Here is an 18,803-nt window from a genome sequence, read left to right as displayed (position 1 = left end):
TATGAAGTTCAAAAGCATGTAAAACAACATACTGCATAGAAATACAAAGGTGAGATAAACCAAAATAATGATAAGCACAAAATTCAGGCTAATGACTATCTCTGAGTGGCAATGAGGGAATAGAATTGGAGAGGGACAAACGGGAAAATTCAAAATGAAAGACACGTTTCTTTTTCTTTAAATGAATGGATTTGTCCATGTTTGTTGTATGATAATGCTTAAGCCATCCACAGAGTGGATAAGTGTTCTTTTCTGTCTACTCATTATTTAATAGAAATAAGTTAAACATTTATAGTTATTCAAATTTGATTTTTTATGTGGTGTGAAATAGGTTTCCAATGTTGTTTCATTCTAGGTGGATAGCAGGTTGCCCCAGCATCACCTATCAGAGAGCTGTCATTTTCCCATTGGAGTGGTAACTCTTGTTACCCATCTAATTTTCATATACATTGGGATTTATTTCTTGACCCTGTTTTCTGTTTTATTGCCAAATCTGCAGTCATCGATTTGCCTATTCCTAGGTCGATCTCATATTGATTTTATCACAGCAGTTTTCTGGCTTGAATGTTTTAGTATCTGGGAAGGCACATCCCCCTACACTATTCTTTCTCTTATTTTTCTTGGTTATCTGGGGCACTTATTACTTCAAATGAACTTTTTAAGATCATTTTATCTAAGTCTAAAATAATCGCATTAAATTTGTATATTTATGAGAGTCTTCCTACCCACAAATAAGAAATGTTCCAATCTTATTTTATGACCTTCAATAGGGTTTTATAGCCTTTTTTTATATTGGTCTTGTGGCTTTCTTGTCAAATTTGTTTATTAACATTTTACAGTTTTTACCATGATTATGAGTAGACGGTTTTTCCCTTTTTCACTTCTAATTATTTATTGCTACTGTTAAGAGGAATGATTAATTTTGGCATATTTATCATCTGTCCAACTAGTTTCATCATTCTGTTATAATTTTAATATTTTTTCACTGGAGTCTCTTGGATTTCTAAGTATACAGATACATAATCAGCAAAAAGAGATTGTTGTTAGCTGTCTTTCTTTTCCAAATGTTAATGATTATTTCATTTTCTTGTCTTATTATACTTCCTTTATGAATAAGAATGGTGATAACAAATATCCTTGTCTGGCTCCTGATTTTAATTGGAAACACTTAGCGATTGGCTATTTAAGGAGTTTTCTTCTATTTCTTGGTCCTTAAAGTTTTAAATGGAATTATTACTGTATTTTAAGACTTTCTTTATTTCTATTTTCACTCTAGGTTTTGAGATGTGTCTTCTACTTGACCTTGGAAGACTGGAGTCTTAATAGTGACCATTCTTTCCTTAAATTGCCCTGATTTTCTTAACCTTGGAAGACTTGAAGTCTTAATAGTGAACATTATCTCCTTAAATTCTTTCCTGAAATTCTCCTGATTTTCTTGTTGGCTCAAAAATCATAGTTCCCTCAAAAACCCTCTTTGTGCTGTGCTTGATTCTCGTGGCGTTTTGGTATTTTGTTGTCACTATTTAAGGTGTCCCCCCTCCCCTGCAGTAGCTGTAATTCTAGTCGTTTTTTCAGAGGCTGGAGCTCCCGATGTATATGGTTCTTTTCCATAGCCTGTTTGAAGGCAACATTGAAGTACCTTGAGGTGGTGGTGGTCTCACAGAAAGTACCTGATAGGGCAGTTGCTGACCCTGTGAGCTTCTCGTAGAAGTAGACAGGTTGTCAGGCCCCAGTGGAGACCCCTGGTCTCCACGTGCTCTCCTGGACTCAGGGGTAGAGCAGACCAGCCTACTCATGCATTCAGGAAAGCCAGCCTCCCAGAACCCTCAGGCCCAGCTGTCAGAGGCTTCAGCCACTGCTTGGCTCAGTTGAGCCTGGGGGTTGAAGTTGAAAATAGATGAAATCAAATTGTCCAATATTGTTACTAAGCTTTGTCTTGATATTATCCAGTGCATGTTTTTATGGCTGATAATTCCATTGAGAGACAAGGGCAGATCCTTGAGAGGAGAAATTGAAATGCTCCTGATTATAAAATGGTAGTTTTTTGTGCTAATATTAGATATTTTAATTGGGCCCCTGTTTTTTTCTTTAAAAGTAGAATGAGGGAGGAAAGCATGTTGTTACTGTGAGACACATCTATGACAGGTGATCCAACCAAGGCAAGGTGCGGACCGGGGCGGCCCTTGTATGGCAGGTAAAGGGCCCTGGGAGAATTTAGCTCCCCATCTGTGCTGGCAAGTCTCCAAGGATAAAGTGACAAGGAGCATCACAGCGGCTCACGAGTAACTCCACAGTGATTCTTGAAATAATTGGAGGCAGCCTGGGGTGTCACGGCCTTGAATCATTAGTTGGTGGAAAAGCAGGAAAGAACCCACGTAGTGGCGCATCAGCGAGACGGTGCAGACCGTGGAGAGCAGCAACATCTGGTCCCCTTGGCTCCAAGACGGAAGGAGCCCAGAGGAGCTGGAGAAAGTGACAAAGGAGCTAAGTACCTGAAGGAAAAATGAGGGCTGGTGACAGGGAATAAGACAGATGCAAGCTGAAGAGGCTTTAGGCAAAGAAAAGGAACTCGGGGGTAGGAATATATTTGGAGGAAGTGTTCTAAAACAAAGCCGTTTTGTAAAAGAAACTCTCCCAAGGGCAGAAATCCTACTGTACTTGACATTTTTATGCAGCTTTTCTTCCCAAGAAGGTCTCCAAAATAACCCTTTAAAAGCCGGTTGAGATAACTTGATAAGACAAATAGAGGGAAAAGAAAAAGGATTGTGGAGTTTTATTATCGCTAAAAGACATCCAAGTTAAAACACAGGCTCTGATGTACATCCTCAATTCATAGATGTGGGATGATTTTTTTCGATCTCAGGGATCGCTATGCAGCCCTCTCACGTACCCATGAGGAAACTGAGGCTCGCCACGCCTTGTAGATCCCAGGTCACTGTTCTCCCACCAAGGGCTTTCTACAATCTCCACTCTTTCCACTCAATCTGTGACCATGTCTGTTTCTGTAGAACCATTGATTGATTACTCAGCTCTCTATCCAGCCAATCTTGGGTCTCTGTTTCTGTAAAACCATTGATTGATGATTCAGCTCTCTATCCAGCCAATCTTGGTCTCTGCAGTGTCTTCATCACATTCAGTCTTCCACCCAGCCCGTTCTGTGCCAGGCCCGGTGCTGAGCTCTGAAGTGGAGCCTGATTCCAGCCCTGAAACCACAGACGCTGCCTGACGCCCAGCCTGGAGTTCTGAGCAGCTGTGAAGGTGCTGCTGGGGCCCTGCCTCAGGGCCTGCTGTTCTGTCTAAGGAACCACAGGAGTGGGGTCCTCAGCCCAGCAGCCTGGCAGCATCCTTTAGGTGGAAGAGGCCTGGGAAGGCTGGGGGGGAAATCTCTGGAAATGGTGAGTCAGGTAGTTTCACTGTTGTCACACACAGTAGCTGGGAAGATGACACACAGTGCAAAGGGCTCCCAGAAGGAGGGAAACCATAGGACCTATCTGTAGCAGGTGAGCCTGAGAGGTTTGCAAGATATGCTGGCATTGGGCCCAGGTCAGGGGATGCCTTTGAAACTGAACTCCAGGGTTCCTCTGGCAGGCCAGCGGCCCTGGTGACTACCTGACACTGCCCTTAGGTGTTGAGTGGAGCCTGCAGTTTGTGCTGTGAGTTAGTTCCAGTCACTTTGCCCCGAGAATGTATAATTTCAGACTCCCCCACCTTGGAAGCCCTGGCGCAAGGGAAATGGCAAGGGAAGCATTTCCTTGGGGTATTTTGAAGCATGCTATTTTGCATCTGCCTTTTTAAAAACCATTCAATACTTTCAACATAAATATGTTCACCTTTCCATTAAGGCTAGCCTCCCGAAGACAGCAACTACCCCACATTTGCATGCACTTGAATCAGTAAAACCAAATGGCTACTTCTTTTCCAGTCCTATTTATTCAACCTTTCACCAATTCGGAGTGTCCAAATTGAGCACTTACTAAGCACTAAGCTCTCTACATGAATTATCTCATGTAATTCTCAAAGCAATCCTGTAAGGGGCAGACCATTGTTATCCTCGCTTTTAAATAGGGAAAAGATGGTGGAACCTTGTCTGGGCTTACACAGCTATCAACTGTGAAGGAGCACAGGACTGGGTGGAGGCCAAGGTTTTACTGTGTTACTGTGTTACTTGAGACCCAGCAGGATTAACACAAGCCTTGTAGGAAGTTCTGTTGCAGCACTCCCCCTACCCCCACCCCAGTGAAGAGGAGCTGCCTGTCAGCTCTGTCAGCTCCCACGGCAGCAACATGGCCTCTGGCTCCAGCGCCTTCTCCCTCTGCTCTACCAGGGGCCTTTCCCAGGAGAAAGTTCTCTCTGTCTCAGTAAGTCTCCGCTAAGTGACTTGGAGCCTCACGTTCCTCCCTTTCTGGGGTCTTTTTGTGAGGCTGGGGGCTCTGAAGGAAGATGCCCCAGGCAGAAGAAAGAGATGAGAGTCCTTGGCAGCTCCCTCATGTGATGTTGGTTAGTGTAGGGATTTTGGTGGTATTGAGAACATTATCCAAAACTTGGGAATAAGGCAAAGAGAGGGTGGCAAGTCCTCCCTCTGGGACCTTGTTTACTAGATCTGCCCAAGGATTATTTACTGATCCAGGCTAGAGGGTTACGTCTTTGTTCAACTCACAATTTACCACTGATTAAAGGCCCAGACTGCAGTGACATGTTAACTTTCACATTTGTTCCCAGTAAAAATGCACATGATTCTTTTTGGTGGAAAAGAGAACCCGAAAGGTTGTGGTTTTCTTACCCTGCAGGTCACTCACCTACTGTGTCCTAGCCTAGGCATCTCATCCCAGCCTTCTTTCTCCAGTGCCCATGTGGTTCCTCCAGTCCTCCTGTGAACCAGCATCTGCACTGTGGGCTCTCTCATTAAGAAGGCAAACACAGCTTTAACACACGCTCATTTTAGATTCTCATGACAGTCACATTTTTAAGTTTTTGAAAAGTATGCTTTGGCACTTGTGTTTGGTGTTTGATCTTCAACTGTGACCAAAAATAACCACCTCCAAAAGCCGTGCCCTGGGGCATTGGACAATATGTAGAAACCTATTTGTGCTTTGGTTTGATACAAATTGGTTAGATAGAAACTCTTTTGGCACAATTGAGAGGCCTACTGACAGATGAAAGGTGTTCCTTCTCTCTTCTTGTTCCAGGCATTTCTGACTTTGAAGTCAATTTGTCAGACCTCAGGTTAGGATCTGTAAACATTATGCATGACAGGTTGCATTACCTTCCAGCAATGGGCAACCATGTGTTTCTGTTGAGCTTTGGGATTGGAAAATGTGGTCAAGTCTTTCAGAGCCGGTCAAACTGCTTTCATCAAGTGCACAAGAACCTCAGCATACAGGCTGTGCTCACTGGTTGAGTTTGAAATCACCTGTGGTCACTGAGTGTACATCACATCTGCCCAGCAGTCACCTGTCCAGTTTCAGGCAAAATAGCAGGAGTGGAGACAGGGAGGTGATGAAGCTGGAAACATCATAGTGGGAGGCAAGGGGCTTAATGGCCAGGTGTCCATGCATGACAAGGAGTGGGTTTGGGCCTGTGATGTTCACAGATCCAAGCAGGGCTTCCTTCTGCAGCCCTGTAAACCTCTAGCCTTTAGAGAAGTTGCTACCTGGGCCTCTAAGCTGTGTCCATGAGGTGGATGAGCAGCAGCCATCCTGCAGCCGGGATTGCTGATGTGTGGATGTATCCTGACACTGGAGAAGCTCACACTATGGACATCTAGATCCTCCTGGCATGAGTTCCTTGAAGCAGGGACCATATTGCCAGCTGAGCAGATTATCCCAAGTTCGAGGGATTTGGAGTGAGACTGATGCAAAGTTAGGCTCTACCACCTACTTGCTGTCTAACCATAGGCAAGTCACTTGACTCATGTTTCCTAATCTGTAAAATGGGCATATATTCATGCCACAAATATGTGCTGACTAGGGCCTGTGTGTCTACTTAATAGAGCTTTGAGGAGGATTAAAGGAGCATCAGACGAACACATAGATTCTCAGAGTTTAGCATGGTGCCTGGTGGGCATGCCTCAGTAAATAATAGTCACTTTACACATGACCTTCTCTGGCTGGGGGTTAACACACATATGTCCTTGGGAGGAATCACAGATTCTCTTCCCAACCCTTGAGTATAAATGAGGCGTTACAGGCTAGAGGTGGACCTGACGCAGCCCCAGCACCCAGGGCATCTAGGAGTATGGAGGCCCTCACCAAGGTGGCCTGTGGTCAGAGCTCAGAGAGGGCTGCTGTCTTCCCACCAGCAGCCCTGAGGTGTGCCGAGAGTTTTCTGGCCCCTAAGAGGAGGATAGACCTCTTTCAGCTGGGGGGACTGAGTGGTGGGGTGGCGGGGCCTCACTCCACTTTCCAGGTAGGACAGTTGGGCAGGGTGAAACTTTGCATCTGCCTCACAGCTCCCTGCAGACTGAGTCTGCCTGGTGATATTTACCTTGGGGCAGGGCTTCAGGAGTCAGGCCTCTTCTTACACCAGGCCTCCTCGCCCTGTATGCCGGGTTCCAGGGCACCCGAGGGTACTCCACTCTCTCCTTCCCCCAGGTCTCTGGCATCTTCACCATCAGGTCTCAGGTCTAATCTCACCTCCTGAAAGAGGCTTCCCTGACCACCAGAGTAAAGTGTGCCCGCTGCAGCACCCTGGTTATTTCCTTCCTCTCATTTAACACCATCTATACTTGTCTTGTTTCTTGTTTGCCAGTTCACCCTCTTGTGTGTCTTCCTACACTGTCATGGTAGTGCCCTGAGGATAGGAGCCTATTCTGTCTGAATCCCCAGCACCTGGAATTGGGACTGGCACATAGCGAGTGCTCAGTAAATATTTGTTGGATGAATAGACAGATGGCAAGCTGGCAAGCAGGCACTCCGGAAGTGCCCCGTTGTTACCACCCACCCTGTCTTAGGGTGGACATGGCATGGGACTGGAGCGTGGGGCCTCTGCCTGGTTCTCACACAATCCTGAATTCTCTATCCGCATACCAGGCACTTGGGTGGTTTCTGCAATGAGAGAGTCAACACTGATAGGCACTCTCTGTCCCTGGATCACCTTGCCACGTGTGAAAGTATAAGTTATCTTAAAGCAGGGAAGAATACTGGGACCGTTGCCTCCAATCCCTGGAGGCGCACCCCACATATCTGCACATGGCTACATGCACGTGGCTCTTCCACAGGCAAAGCCTCAGCTCTGGGTCATTAAGAAACCCAACCATGACCCCAGGTGAGGGCTGCCGCTCCCCTGTGTGTTGGTATGTCAAGACCTGAAGGATAAAGTATATAAGGCCGTGTATAAAGGGCTGTATCTGCCCATGGACAGGCACTTGGCTGGACAAGTACCTCTGTCTGCAGAAGCTGGAGACAGCTGCTGTGCTGGGCTGGGGTTTGTGGCAGGTGGCAAATGAGGTTCTTGAGGTTCTTGGTGCTGCACACACTGCCTCTGGTCTTCTGCCTTCACACCCTGCTCTTCTCAGCCAGTTTTGGGCTTTCCAGTGAGTGGCCTCCTCGGAGCCAAGCCATCACCTCATTGAGGCCTCATAGTGAGTTGGGAATTGAGTGCTAGGTCATGTACTGGGGGCACTGACAGCCTTCAGGAGGAGGCCTAGGCAGAACCTCTGGCTGAGATGGGAGCAGGGAGCTCCCAAGGCCTTGTCAGGAGAGATGGGGCTCTCATCAGTAGTCAAGCTGGAGACGAGGTCTCAGACACAGAAAAGCTGTGTTGGGAAGAATGTGCCAGCAGGCCGTTGGCATCCAAGAGTGGAAGAGCTCGTGGCTTTTCCCTCATTGCCACTCGGGGCACTATCCCTGAGAAGGGAGCACTCGTGAGTTTTCTCTGGGCCCAGGAAGCAGTTACAGAGGCTGAGTCAGAGTTTGGAAGCAAAATTACCCAACTTTCTCTGCTCTTGGTTGTGGCTGGCTGTGGTGAAACAATGGAGGGGCTTCCTGCTCCAGGTGGATGTAGACCCGCTCTCTCTGGGGCCCATCTCAGAACTCAGCCTCCTTTTATGCCCTCCACCGGCACCAGACAGGCTTGCCTTCCACAACCACTCAACTACACCACCTGTACCTATCCGTGCTCCCAGTTCATGGCAGTCCTGGGTCTGTGGCATTCTTATTGAGAATCCTTAATCAGATTACAGCGGGAGTCTTTAGCACCAACTGGTACCAATAGACTTGTTTCTCCTGCCGCCATAATGTTAATGTAACAGTTCCCATTTCTGACCATGTTCAGTAAATTTAATTTGTATTGAAAAGCAGCTTATTTGGCAAGATGATCAGTTTTTAACCTGAGTAAATGGCTTTCTTGATGACTATAAATTAAGCACATTGTACTTTTCATGCATTGTGGTTGTCCTCATAAATACTATAGGCAGTTGCTGGTAGTTTCACTTGGTTACCTTTCCCATTACTGTTTTATCGTCATCGTAGTAGGAGTGGGGAATTCATTATTTTAATGACAAGGAGGAAGTGGTAACAAGGGGCTTGTTTAATGAGGAGCCCACCCCTAGGTCAGCATGTCTGGGGCTGTGGATCAGATTCTGGGCCTTCCCCAACCCAAGGTATTCTCAACGCTCTGTGGGGCCTTTGTGAAGGGCATATGCAGGGCCTTCATGCTACTTTTGTCTTAATTGCAAGTAATCAGGAATCAAATATTTGCCGACAGTCAATTTCCATGTCAGGGAGAACATGAGTGTTCTTGACAACTTCAATAGCCACAGGTTGGCACCAGTGTTTCCTTAACACTGACCCTCGGAGTGCAGCCTGCAGGGAAGGCCATGGGAGCCTCCCCAGCAAGCTAAGCAAACGTGGGTGCCTGCTGCCCTGTGTGATGCTGGGCCTCAGAGGTGCTCACTACCATCTGGACACACCGCTTTCAAAGGAGGGGTCGGGGAAAGTTGCTTCTCCCCCAGCCCCCTATGAACTGGCTTTGGTTTGCCTGCCTGGGCTGGAGGAGGTGGTCTCTGAAGCCCCTTCCAACTCTGCTTCTCCAGGATTCCAGTTATCTTTACTCCAGAAAGCCCATCTCTACAGACATCCATCTTCCCCTCATACCTCCACCCTTCCACTTCCCTCCTGCCTGCTTTGGAGAAGGCGAGGGAAATGTACCCCCACCGGGCCAACGCATGTGAGGCTTCACCAGCCTCCCCATCTGACCCCTAGCTGGCTTCTTACCTGCACTGAATTAGCCTTCAGGAGATCAGTTCTGAACATTTCTGCATTTCTTAAAACCTGAGTATACTGGGGCCACACGAAGAGAAAGGCCTAGCACCTGTGGGGCCTCCTGAGGCCAGGGCAGGGCAGGACAGGCACTTTGGGGTAGGAGGATTCAGAGAGGGACACTTGGACTTAGGCTGGTAGCAACCACTTCATAGAGGAAATGCCTACAAGGGTGACTTGGAACTGGTTTAACCAGAGGGAGAGAGCAATGGGGGCCAGGGCACACACCCTGAAGCAGGCTCAGAGCCCAGGGTGCAGAGACTTTGCCTCTTGTTTCTTCAAAATGCGCAATTAGTGGGTTGCATCCTATCTGCATGGGAAGGTTATTAAAACAGTGATCTGATGGCAATGCTCTGCATCCTGGCCCTGTCTTGGGAGAGAAACAAAGCCTGATATTTTTGGAGCTGTTAGTTTCTTCTAGTAGCCGCCAGCACTTTCTAGGGTAACCCATTTTCCAATAACCCAGGAGAATCACGCTAATCAAACATGCTCTGTGGCAAAGCAGCCATAAACACCGTGAGTGGGGGGCCTCCAGCCCAGAGCCTCCCTGCCAGGCGCCTGCCTGCCTTCTGCCTCCTTCCCTCCCCGCCACCGTCAACCTTGACAGGAAGGCGTGCAGAGGGGCTGCTGAATGCCACTGGGCCTTCATGGTGACATGCAGACAATTAGCAAAGTGGATAAAAGAGATTCCCGCCCGCTTAGGATCTGCACTTTTACACTGCTCAGAGATATTTGACCTTCTAGTTTATTATGATTCAAGAAAAAGTCAATACTTCTTAGCTTGCCAAGGTTGGAGGAATTTAAATGAATTATTGAATCAAGCAGTTAATCTGCCAATAACTGATTTTTTTCCTTTAAATCTATAATGATGAAAAGCAGACTTAACCAAAAACAAGAGAAAGGAGATCTTTCTTTCTTTCTTTCTTTCCTTTTCTTTCTTTTCTTCTTCTCTTTCTTTTCTTTCTTTTCTTTTCCTTCCTTCCTTCCCTCCCTCCTTCTTCTCTTCTCTTCTCTTCTCTTCTCTTCTCTTCTCTTCTCTTTTCTTTCTTCTTTGCTTAGACATTTTAATCCTATGGGTAGGAGCTAGGGCTGAAAGTTTGCTCATGATTACTAGGATCATTCTGTCTTGCTGAGTATTTTGATGGAGATTTAATTAACAGTTAAAGCAAAGTCTTCTGAGGCCATAAAAATCTGTATTCACATGTCAGTTGTCTTTTGGTGTCCCTGTGTAATTCCCAACTTTCCACCTGTACCTTCAGTGACATGTGCCGATTATCTCATTTCCAGACTCCCACAATGCAGTGTGATGTTGGTGATGGATGCCTGTTTTGCCTTTTACTTAAACGTGCCCTTTCCAGCTGCCCTGACCTCTTTGGTGTGTGAGCTCTGGGTGCTGCTGCCTGAGTTCACTGTGGGTGTTGTAGGGTGCAGGGGACACTCAAGCAATGTGGCAGCTGCCATTTCCAGGGGCTTAGCCTTCTTGCCCATAACTGCAACATTGTGCTAGAAAGGACTGGGCGGTGGGGGAAAGGCTGCTGGTGTCTCCCCTGATGACGTGTGTCTTGGAGAACCACATTCTCCCCCAAGGAAATGGCCAGCCACTGGTCTCCCTACCTCAGCTACCCCCACCCCCTTCCTGAACACTTGGAGCATGACTTTCTTCTTATGCCATACTTCCTCCCTGCAATGGCTCCCTAGTGCCTACAATAGAGTACCTAAATTTCTCTGCTTGGCTCTCCAAGTCTCCCAGAAATCACACCTTGCCCCCCGACCCCACCACTGTACAAAACTCCTACTCACATTTAGTCTTCTACCTGAGACCTGCAAATGCCACCCACAGGGTGGCTGGGGGAGTCTTGGCTCAAGCCTGCTGTGTTTCTGGGAAAACTCTTCTCTCCTTTGCAGGGCCCACTGGCACATCACCCCCTCCATCATCTCTACCACTCCCAGTTACTTCTCCCAAACTTAGCTCCCTGGCTCCCATGCCCTTTGCCTGATCTGCATACTTGTCACCACCTTACAGAATGACAAAGTCAGAAAGAGGAAAAGGCATGGCTTGTTCATCTTTGAGACCCCTAAGGTGCCTGGTCCAAAGTCATGATATAGTAAAGGAAAAGAAGGAAGGAAGGAAAAGGTGTTGCAGGCAGGGGTGGGTGGGGGGACGGCTTTTTAAAGAGTCATTGATTTTAATAGGTCTCTAGTCCGGGAGGCTGACTGTGAGCCTGGGAGCAGTGGTAGCAGGCTTTGTCCTTCGGTGTAAGGTGCTTCTTTGTGAGCACAGAATGGCTGGGTGTTTTCATTTTTCAACTGGAAGCAGGAAAAGTAAGCCTAAGAAAGAACCAAGAGTTGATCAGAAGCCCCCAGCTGGGTCCTAGGATGGGCAGGTGTTGTATTTCAGATGTTCAGAGGGAGTCAGCCATGAAACCTGAGCTCTGCAAGGCAGGACACCCTTCTTGGCACCAATGGCCACCTCATGGAGGGGCAGGGACTCCCTAGGAGACCCCAAGCCCCCAGGCCCCACCTTGAGTAGCTTGGCTTCACAGGCAAATGGAGTCTGTGCTTGTGAGCTACAAAGGAGGCCCTTGACCCCAGACCCCCTGAGTGTTTGTAGCTGACCCTCTGTGTTTGTGTGTCCGGCAGGGCTTTCCAGCCACAATGAGCTACTAGCCTCCTGCGGGAAGAAGTTCTGCAGCCGAGGGAGCCGGTGCGTGCTCAGCAGGAAGACAGGGGAGCCCGAATGCCAGTGCCTGGAGGCATGCAGGCCCAGCTACATGCCTGTGTGCGGCTCTGATGGGAGGTTTTATGAAAATCACTGTAAGCTCCACCGTGCCGCTTGCCTCCTGGGAAAGAAGATCACTGTCATCCACAGCAAGGACTGTTTCCTCAAAGGTAGGAACAGGGCCCTTGCCCTGTGGTTTTGAGTTTTGTGATGGATCTTCTAATGCCTTTTTGACAAGTGACCTGGGTGCTGAGTCTACAAGTTACATATCTGTAGGAAATAAAGACAAAGACTGGTGTGTAACAAAATGGCAGCAGTGGCATTTTGGTGATGCATACTCTACCTGTGTACCACCTCCAGAGACCCCTGCCCTTAGAGGAAGCTTCTTGGGGAGCAGAATCCAGGCAGGTCAAATTAAACCCTGGCTGGTACAGGTTCACTAGTAACGAGACAACAGGGCACTACCCAATTCTCCATACAGGATGGGCCTTTGCAAGGTTGTGACAAGGACCATGTTTACCCTTCTGCACAGAGTCCTATGAGTCAGGAGGCTGTGCTGTGCATAGAATGTGGTCAGGCAGACACCAGCACAATGGCTCCCAGCATGGCAAGGACACAAACTCTGGCCTGGAGTAGTTGTCGTTGGGAAGGCATCCCATGTCTTACCTGTCCAAAATACCTCTGAGCAAGACAAGGAAGCCTCTGGGTGGACATCAGAATATGTCCATGGAGCTGGGGCCAAAGGATTCATGCTTTGGGCTGAGATTGAGTCAGAAGAGAGGGCAAGTACCAGCTCCCACTGGATGGTAAGAGCCATTAGGGCAGCGGCTATGGCTGTTTTATGCGCTTATGTATTTGCAGCACCTAGCACAGTGCCTTGCGCCAAGAAAATGCTCAATGGCTCCCCGATGCTTGAAGATACAAGAGTCAGAATGCACATCCTGTGTTGATTGATGTGGCCGTGGTAAATAGTACATGCCATGGCCTGTAGAAGTATTTATTGTGTACAAATATTTGTGTACAAAATGGGTATACATGAATTAGGAAATGTGTAGAAGACAGAAGCAGCTTGCAGGCAGATGGAAACAGGCCCACACAGCCTGAGCTAGGGGAGCCCACCTGGAGTTGCGTGAGGTCAGGAAAGTGCTTTAGGTTGTGCAGGGAGGAGAGGAGGAGGCTTGGACTAGAGACCTGCCAAGTGCCTGCAACACTGGAAGACAAAGGCTTGAGAGCAGTCCAGGCTGTAGAGGCCTGGGCACCAAGGGGGAAGGGGCAGAGCTCCTGCCTCACCCTCACAGACCCCCACTGAGGATGGTGTGATGCATGACGTGTGTGTGGAGGTGGATTCACGGCTGAGGTGGTGGAGCAAAGGTGTGTTTGCCTCTGTTACATCTACCTGTGTCACCTGCACCCACCTAATGGGCCACTCCACTTAGCAGTCGTGGCAGCATGGAGTGCTAGGCAGGGCAGGGCTTGGGAAAGGCGCCTTTACCTGGTGATGACAATAGTCTTGGACACTTTCACGGCTGTGCTTATAATGCTAATGCCGAGGTGCTTCAGAGATCATGAGACACATTATGGAAATGAGGCCAAAATGAGCCTAGGAAAAACGTCCCCAGTCTGGAAGCGCTGCCCGGCGACGTGCCACCAATTCCTCTGCAACCGCGCACACTAAAACACTTGACCAGTTGCTCCAGCTTTATTGGCCGTGTTGAATTTTATAGACTGATGTTCCATTCTCTGGTTTCCAATATCCTCTAAATTGCATCATCCTAAAGGTTTCTATTTCTGCATCAGAGTGTGCACAGCCTCCCTCACCATCGGTTATTCAAACAACATTTCTCATTTCATGGGAGGGAAAAACCAGCCACCACAAAACCCACCAAGGTGAGGAGGGATGGGAACAAGCTGGCGTGGAGAGGAGGGCAGGCAGCCTTGAGCAGATCAGGGCTCAGTTCTGCTTCATGTTGATGGAATTTATCCACTGAATCCTTCTGACTCATTGAGGTTTTCACAGATTGTGAGTTGCCGCCCACTTGGTATAGCAGAACTCCTCTCTTAAGGACCCCTTTTTGGTGGAGAGTGGTGCCTGTGAGCTCCCAGAAAGACCAAGGGTGGCATCCCAGCTCTGGTACTGAGAGGTGACAACATGCTAGCAGCCCTCACTCTGGGCACCTCCTCCGCCTCAGCGTCCACTCTGGCAGCACTTGAGGAGCCCTTCAGCCTGCCACAGCACTGTGGGAGCCCCTCTCTGGGCTGGCGGAAGCCGGAGCCAGCTCTCTCTGTTTGCGGGGAGGTGTGGAGGGAGAGGCGCAGGTGGGAACCCAGTCTGCGCGCTGCGCTAGCGGGCAGGCCAGAGTGAGTTTCAGGTGAGCGGGGGCTCAGCGGGCCCCGCACTCGGAGCGGGGACCGGATGCCACCAGCCGCACGCAGTGAGGAGCTTAGCACCTGGGCCAGCAGCTGCGGAGGGTGTAGCAGGGTCTCCCAACTGTGCCAGCCTGCCGGCGCTGTGCTGGAATTCTCACCAGGCCTCAGCTGCCTCCCCGCAGGGCAGGGCTTGGGACCTGCAGCCAGCCTTACCGGAGCCTCCCCCACGCCATGGGCTCCTTCGCCCCCGAGCCTCCCCGAGCAGCGCTGCCCGTTGTGCCATAGCGCCCTGTCCCATCGACCGCCCAAGGGCTGAGGAGTGAGGGCGCATGGCAGGGGACTGGCGGGCAGCTCAGCTGCAGCCCCTGTGCGGGATCCACTGGGTGAAGCCAGCTGGGCTCCTGAGTCTAGTGGGGACTTGGAGAACCTTTATCTCTAGATAAGGGATTGTAAATATACCAATCAGCACCCTGTGTCTAGCTCAAGGTTTGTAAATAAACCAATCAGTACTCTGTATCTAGCTAACCTAGTGGGGACTTGGAGAACCTTTATATCTAGCTAAGAGATTGTAAATACACCAATCAGCACCCTGTGCCTAGCTCAAGGTTTGTAAATACACCAATCAGTACTCTGTATCTAGCTAACCTAGTGGGGACTTGGAGAACTTTTCTGTTTAGCACTCTGTGTCTAGCTAAAGGATTGTAAACGCACCAATCAGCACTCTCTATCTAGCTCAAGGTTTGTAAACGCACCAATCAGTGCTCTGTGTCAGCTAATCTAGTGGGGACTTGGAGAACTTTTATGTCTAGCTAGAGGATTGTAAATGCACCAATCAGCACTCTGTGTCTAGCTCAGGGATTGTAAATGCACCAATCAGCACCCTGTCAAAATGGTCCAATCAGTTCTCTGTAAAATAGGCCAATCAGCTCTCTATAAAATGGATCAATCAGCAGGATGTGTGTGGGATCATATAAGGGAATAAAAGCAGGCTGCCCCAGCCCGACAGCGGCAACTCACTGCGTTCCCTTGCAGGGTGTCGTAGCTTTGTTCTTTCACTCTTTACAATAAATCTTGTTGCTGCTAGCTTTTTGGAACCATGCCACATTTAAGAGCTGTACTACTCACCACGGAGGTCTGCAGCTTCGCAGCCAGCGAGACCACGAACCCACTGGGAAGAACAAACCACTCCAGATGCGCCGCCTTTAGAAGCTGTAATACTCACCGTGAAGGTCTGCAGCTTCACTCCTGAAGTCAGCGAGGCTACGAACTCACCAGAAGGAAGAAACTGCGGACACATCTAAACATCTGAAAGAACAAACTCCAGATGCGCTATCTTTAAGAGCTATAACACTCACCACGATGGTCCACGGCTTCGTTCTTGAGGTCAGCGAGATCAAGAACCCACCAATTCCAGACACAGTACTTCCCAGCTGTGTGGCCTTGGGTGCATCACTCTGCTTCTCTGGGCTTTTTCCTCGGGTGTAAAATGGAGCTAACAGCAGTACCCACCGGCTGCAGCCCTGGAGAGAAGTAAAAGAGGGGCTGCACAAACACCGCTTAGCACGCTGCCTGATGCATCGCATGGATTTAGTGTTCATGAGACCTGCCACCATCATTCTAATCCAGCATGGCCACAGGCCGAGAGTAGACAGATGCACAAACTGTGAAGAACGCAGAGACAGGAACAAGGGCTCTGCCTGGGAGGTGTGGGGAGAGATTTCTGGGCCCCGATTGTTTAATGGTATGTGGAGAGTGGGTGAGGAAGACAGTGTCAGGCAGACACTCATTGCTGGGGCCTGTCCCAGCAGTGTCCACCTAGAGCCGGGGCTTTTCTTTCTGCAGATGGCCTCTTGGGTCTGGATTCCAATGAAAGCCTTCAGTGCCTCACCCTCAGGGTCAGCTGTAGTCCTGATGGGAGGGCAGGAGAGCTGGGCTGCTTCTCCTCCTTGGTCATTCCCATAGGGATTGCCCAGCAAACAGGAAAGACCTGGGCGCTCATTCACAGCAGCCTGATGAAGGGAAAGCAGGCCAGCCCCGAGGTGAGTTCCATGATGTGAGCACTTCACTTTGACCGGAACCATGGCTCCAGCGGGGAATAGAAGGAAACAGATGGGAGCTTCTGTGGGGACAGGGGGGTCCTGGAACAAAGGAGAATGTAAAGAAGTTCCTACAATCCCCACCCCACAATGGCAGAATATTTAGTAACAGCTTGAGGTCCATGGATGACAGTTTGTCATTTGTCCTAAATTTCCAGGGAGTCATTAATACAGGAAACAACAACAAAAAAAACCTTGTTTTTCATGCAAGAAGCAAAAATTCTAAAATCATCCATCTTTCATTCTCTATTTCTATCAGACTTTACAAGAAGAAGTTGTGACTTCATTCTCTAGGACTTTATCTGCCCCCAGAAGTCAATATTAGGACAATCCCTTGTGCAGTTGAAGTGTGTGGAGCAAGAGAAGAGAGGTGATGGGCTGTGCTGGGCTAAGTCACTGCAGTTCGGAGCTCCCTGTCTGTGGCCAGAGCCCCTGATTTCCTGTTGGGGAAGGGGTTCTCCTGAGGAGTGGTGGGGGACACATAGCCTTCATCACCCAGCAAGGGATAAAAGGCAGCATTGTAAGTCCCATTTATAAGAAAACTTCTGGTATCACATTCCAGTTGCTATGGCAATGGGATTCCTTGTGAATGTGAAATGAAATATATCATTTAGGGATCATTAGCATGTACAGGAAATCAACCAGACTCAAAAGGATTGCTGCAGCTAGAGTTTACATCTTTGATCCCAGATCTCTTGAGTCACAAGCAGGATCTCACTGAAAGTCAGGGGCAAAAGGGGGTGTGGGAAAGATGTATCTCTTCTTGTGGCAAAATTAGAGTCACATTTTTCCTCAACACCAAATCCTACCAAGAGAATGCCAAGATATTGCATGGATTTCACTGTTTAACTTCTTACAGAGTTTGTGTTTTCAAAGTTATCTTGTGACATCGCATTCCTATTTGTGTATTAGTTGGCACTTTTAAACTCATTTTTCTTGGTTTTGAATTCACGCTTTATCTCCTACACTGTTCAAGAAGATGAGCTTCCCTTTCAGCAATCACTCACCAAGCCAGGGCTGTATTATACCAGATGACACAATGTCATAGTTGGGCAGTTTTCCAAACAAACCATGAAATTATGGAAGATAGGGGACTGTTGGAGGTTCCGTTTTAAGGGGGCCCTTAAGCTTCCTCAGCCTGATGGTGGTTGCAGGTAGTTTTGGTGCTTCAGAGGAGAGTTCACAAGCTGATGAAAGACAGGAAGTCATTTCCATTTTTGGAAACAAGTTAAACATACTACAGGCTCACTAAGAAATCTCTTTTTTCTTACTTGTTACTAAACAGGTATAAAAACTCAGTATTTTGTTGCAAGTTAGCAGAGCAAATAGAGCTTGCTGCCTAAGAGCCTTTTATTTTTCTTCTTGTTATTTTGTTGCTGTTGTTACTTTGAGTCTTGTTACTTTAAGAATTTAAGTTGGGCCCCACACCTCCAGGGGCATTTCTATACTTCCACAAGTCTTTCCTGTCCTGCCAGGGAAAGCTTCTCACATCCCCAGCTTTGTCAGCCCAGTCCAGCTCTCAGCAGGAGACTCACTTCCTGGGATGTGTGCAATCCTGCTGCAGGGCTGTGATGCTGTAAGGCATTGATAGGGGATTTGGTGTAACTCTGCTGGAGCAGTCCCTACAGCAAGAGGTGCTGGGGCCTGAGGAAGCATCAGGGAGCCCCAGGCTGATGGGACAATGTGGCACATGCTCGACGGTGCTGGTTTGGACAAGGCACGTGAGCTTTCTGTGCCTCATTTATCTCATCTGTAAAATGGGAGTAATAACAGCACTTACCTCGTGGAGTGTTGTATGACAGGAGCAGCACCTGGCGTGCAGTGAGCTTTCTTCTCTAAGCAGTATCAACAGCACAAGGGATGATGGTGATGCCGTTGTGACACCACGGCTTGTTTAAGGAGCAGATGCAACAGGCTATAAGACCCTTGCCCGTTTATGTGACAACTGTGTAATGAGCAAGGAGGTCAGGGGTGGTGGGTCCTCCTGTGAATGAGGGGAGAGAAGAACATTGGCCCTCCATGTTTATTTAATGAATGCCTAGAATTTGACCTCCAGTTGGTCAAATTTAATGATCACTTTCTCCAACTGTCTTGCTTTTTGAAAAGACATGTAAGGAGCCACTGAAGTTCATGTAGCAGGTTAGTAGAAAAGCAAGGGGAGAATCAGGTGTCTCTGATCCCCAGTCCGGACAAAGCTCCTAGAATGTACCTCCGGGCTCTCAGGAAATGCCAGTGGAGCCTGGGGTAAAAATTCATCCAACTCAGGATGAGAATGTTTAGAGAAGGTGCTGGAGGAGAAGAGACCTTGAAGGTGGATCTCGAAGGGCAAGGGAGGGTTTGCTAGGTTGAGAGGATGGAGAAGGC

General features: G+C 48.4%; 1 protein-coding gene across 2 annotated transcripts in view; it reads left to right on the top strand.

The window, feature by feature from the left end:
• FSTL4 (follistatin like 4) overlaps nucleotides 1-18,803 on the top strand; it is a 647,263-nt gene that overhangs the window by 429,164 nt on the left and 199,296 nt on the right. For both annotated transcript variants that reach the window (XM_025388001.1, XM_025388000.1), the window contains exon 4: nucleotides 11,898-12,146. In XM_025388001.1, coding sequence (XP_025243786.1) covers nucleotides 11,898-12,146 — 249 coding nt within the window. The remainder of the gene's footprint in view (nucleotides 1-11,897; nucleotides 12,147-18,803) is intronic.

The sequence above is a fragment of the Theropithecus gelada genome, chromosome 6 (assembly GCF_003255815.1).
Source record: "Theropithecus gelada isolate Dixy chromosome 6, Tgel_1.0, whole genome shotgun sequence".
NCBI classification, from domain to species: Eukaryota; Metazoa; Chordata; class Mammalia; order Primates; family Cercopithecidae; genus Theropithecus; species Theropithecus gelada.
Note: the sequence above shows the minus strand (reverse complement) of the source record. Positions and strands in the feature narration are given on the sequence as shown.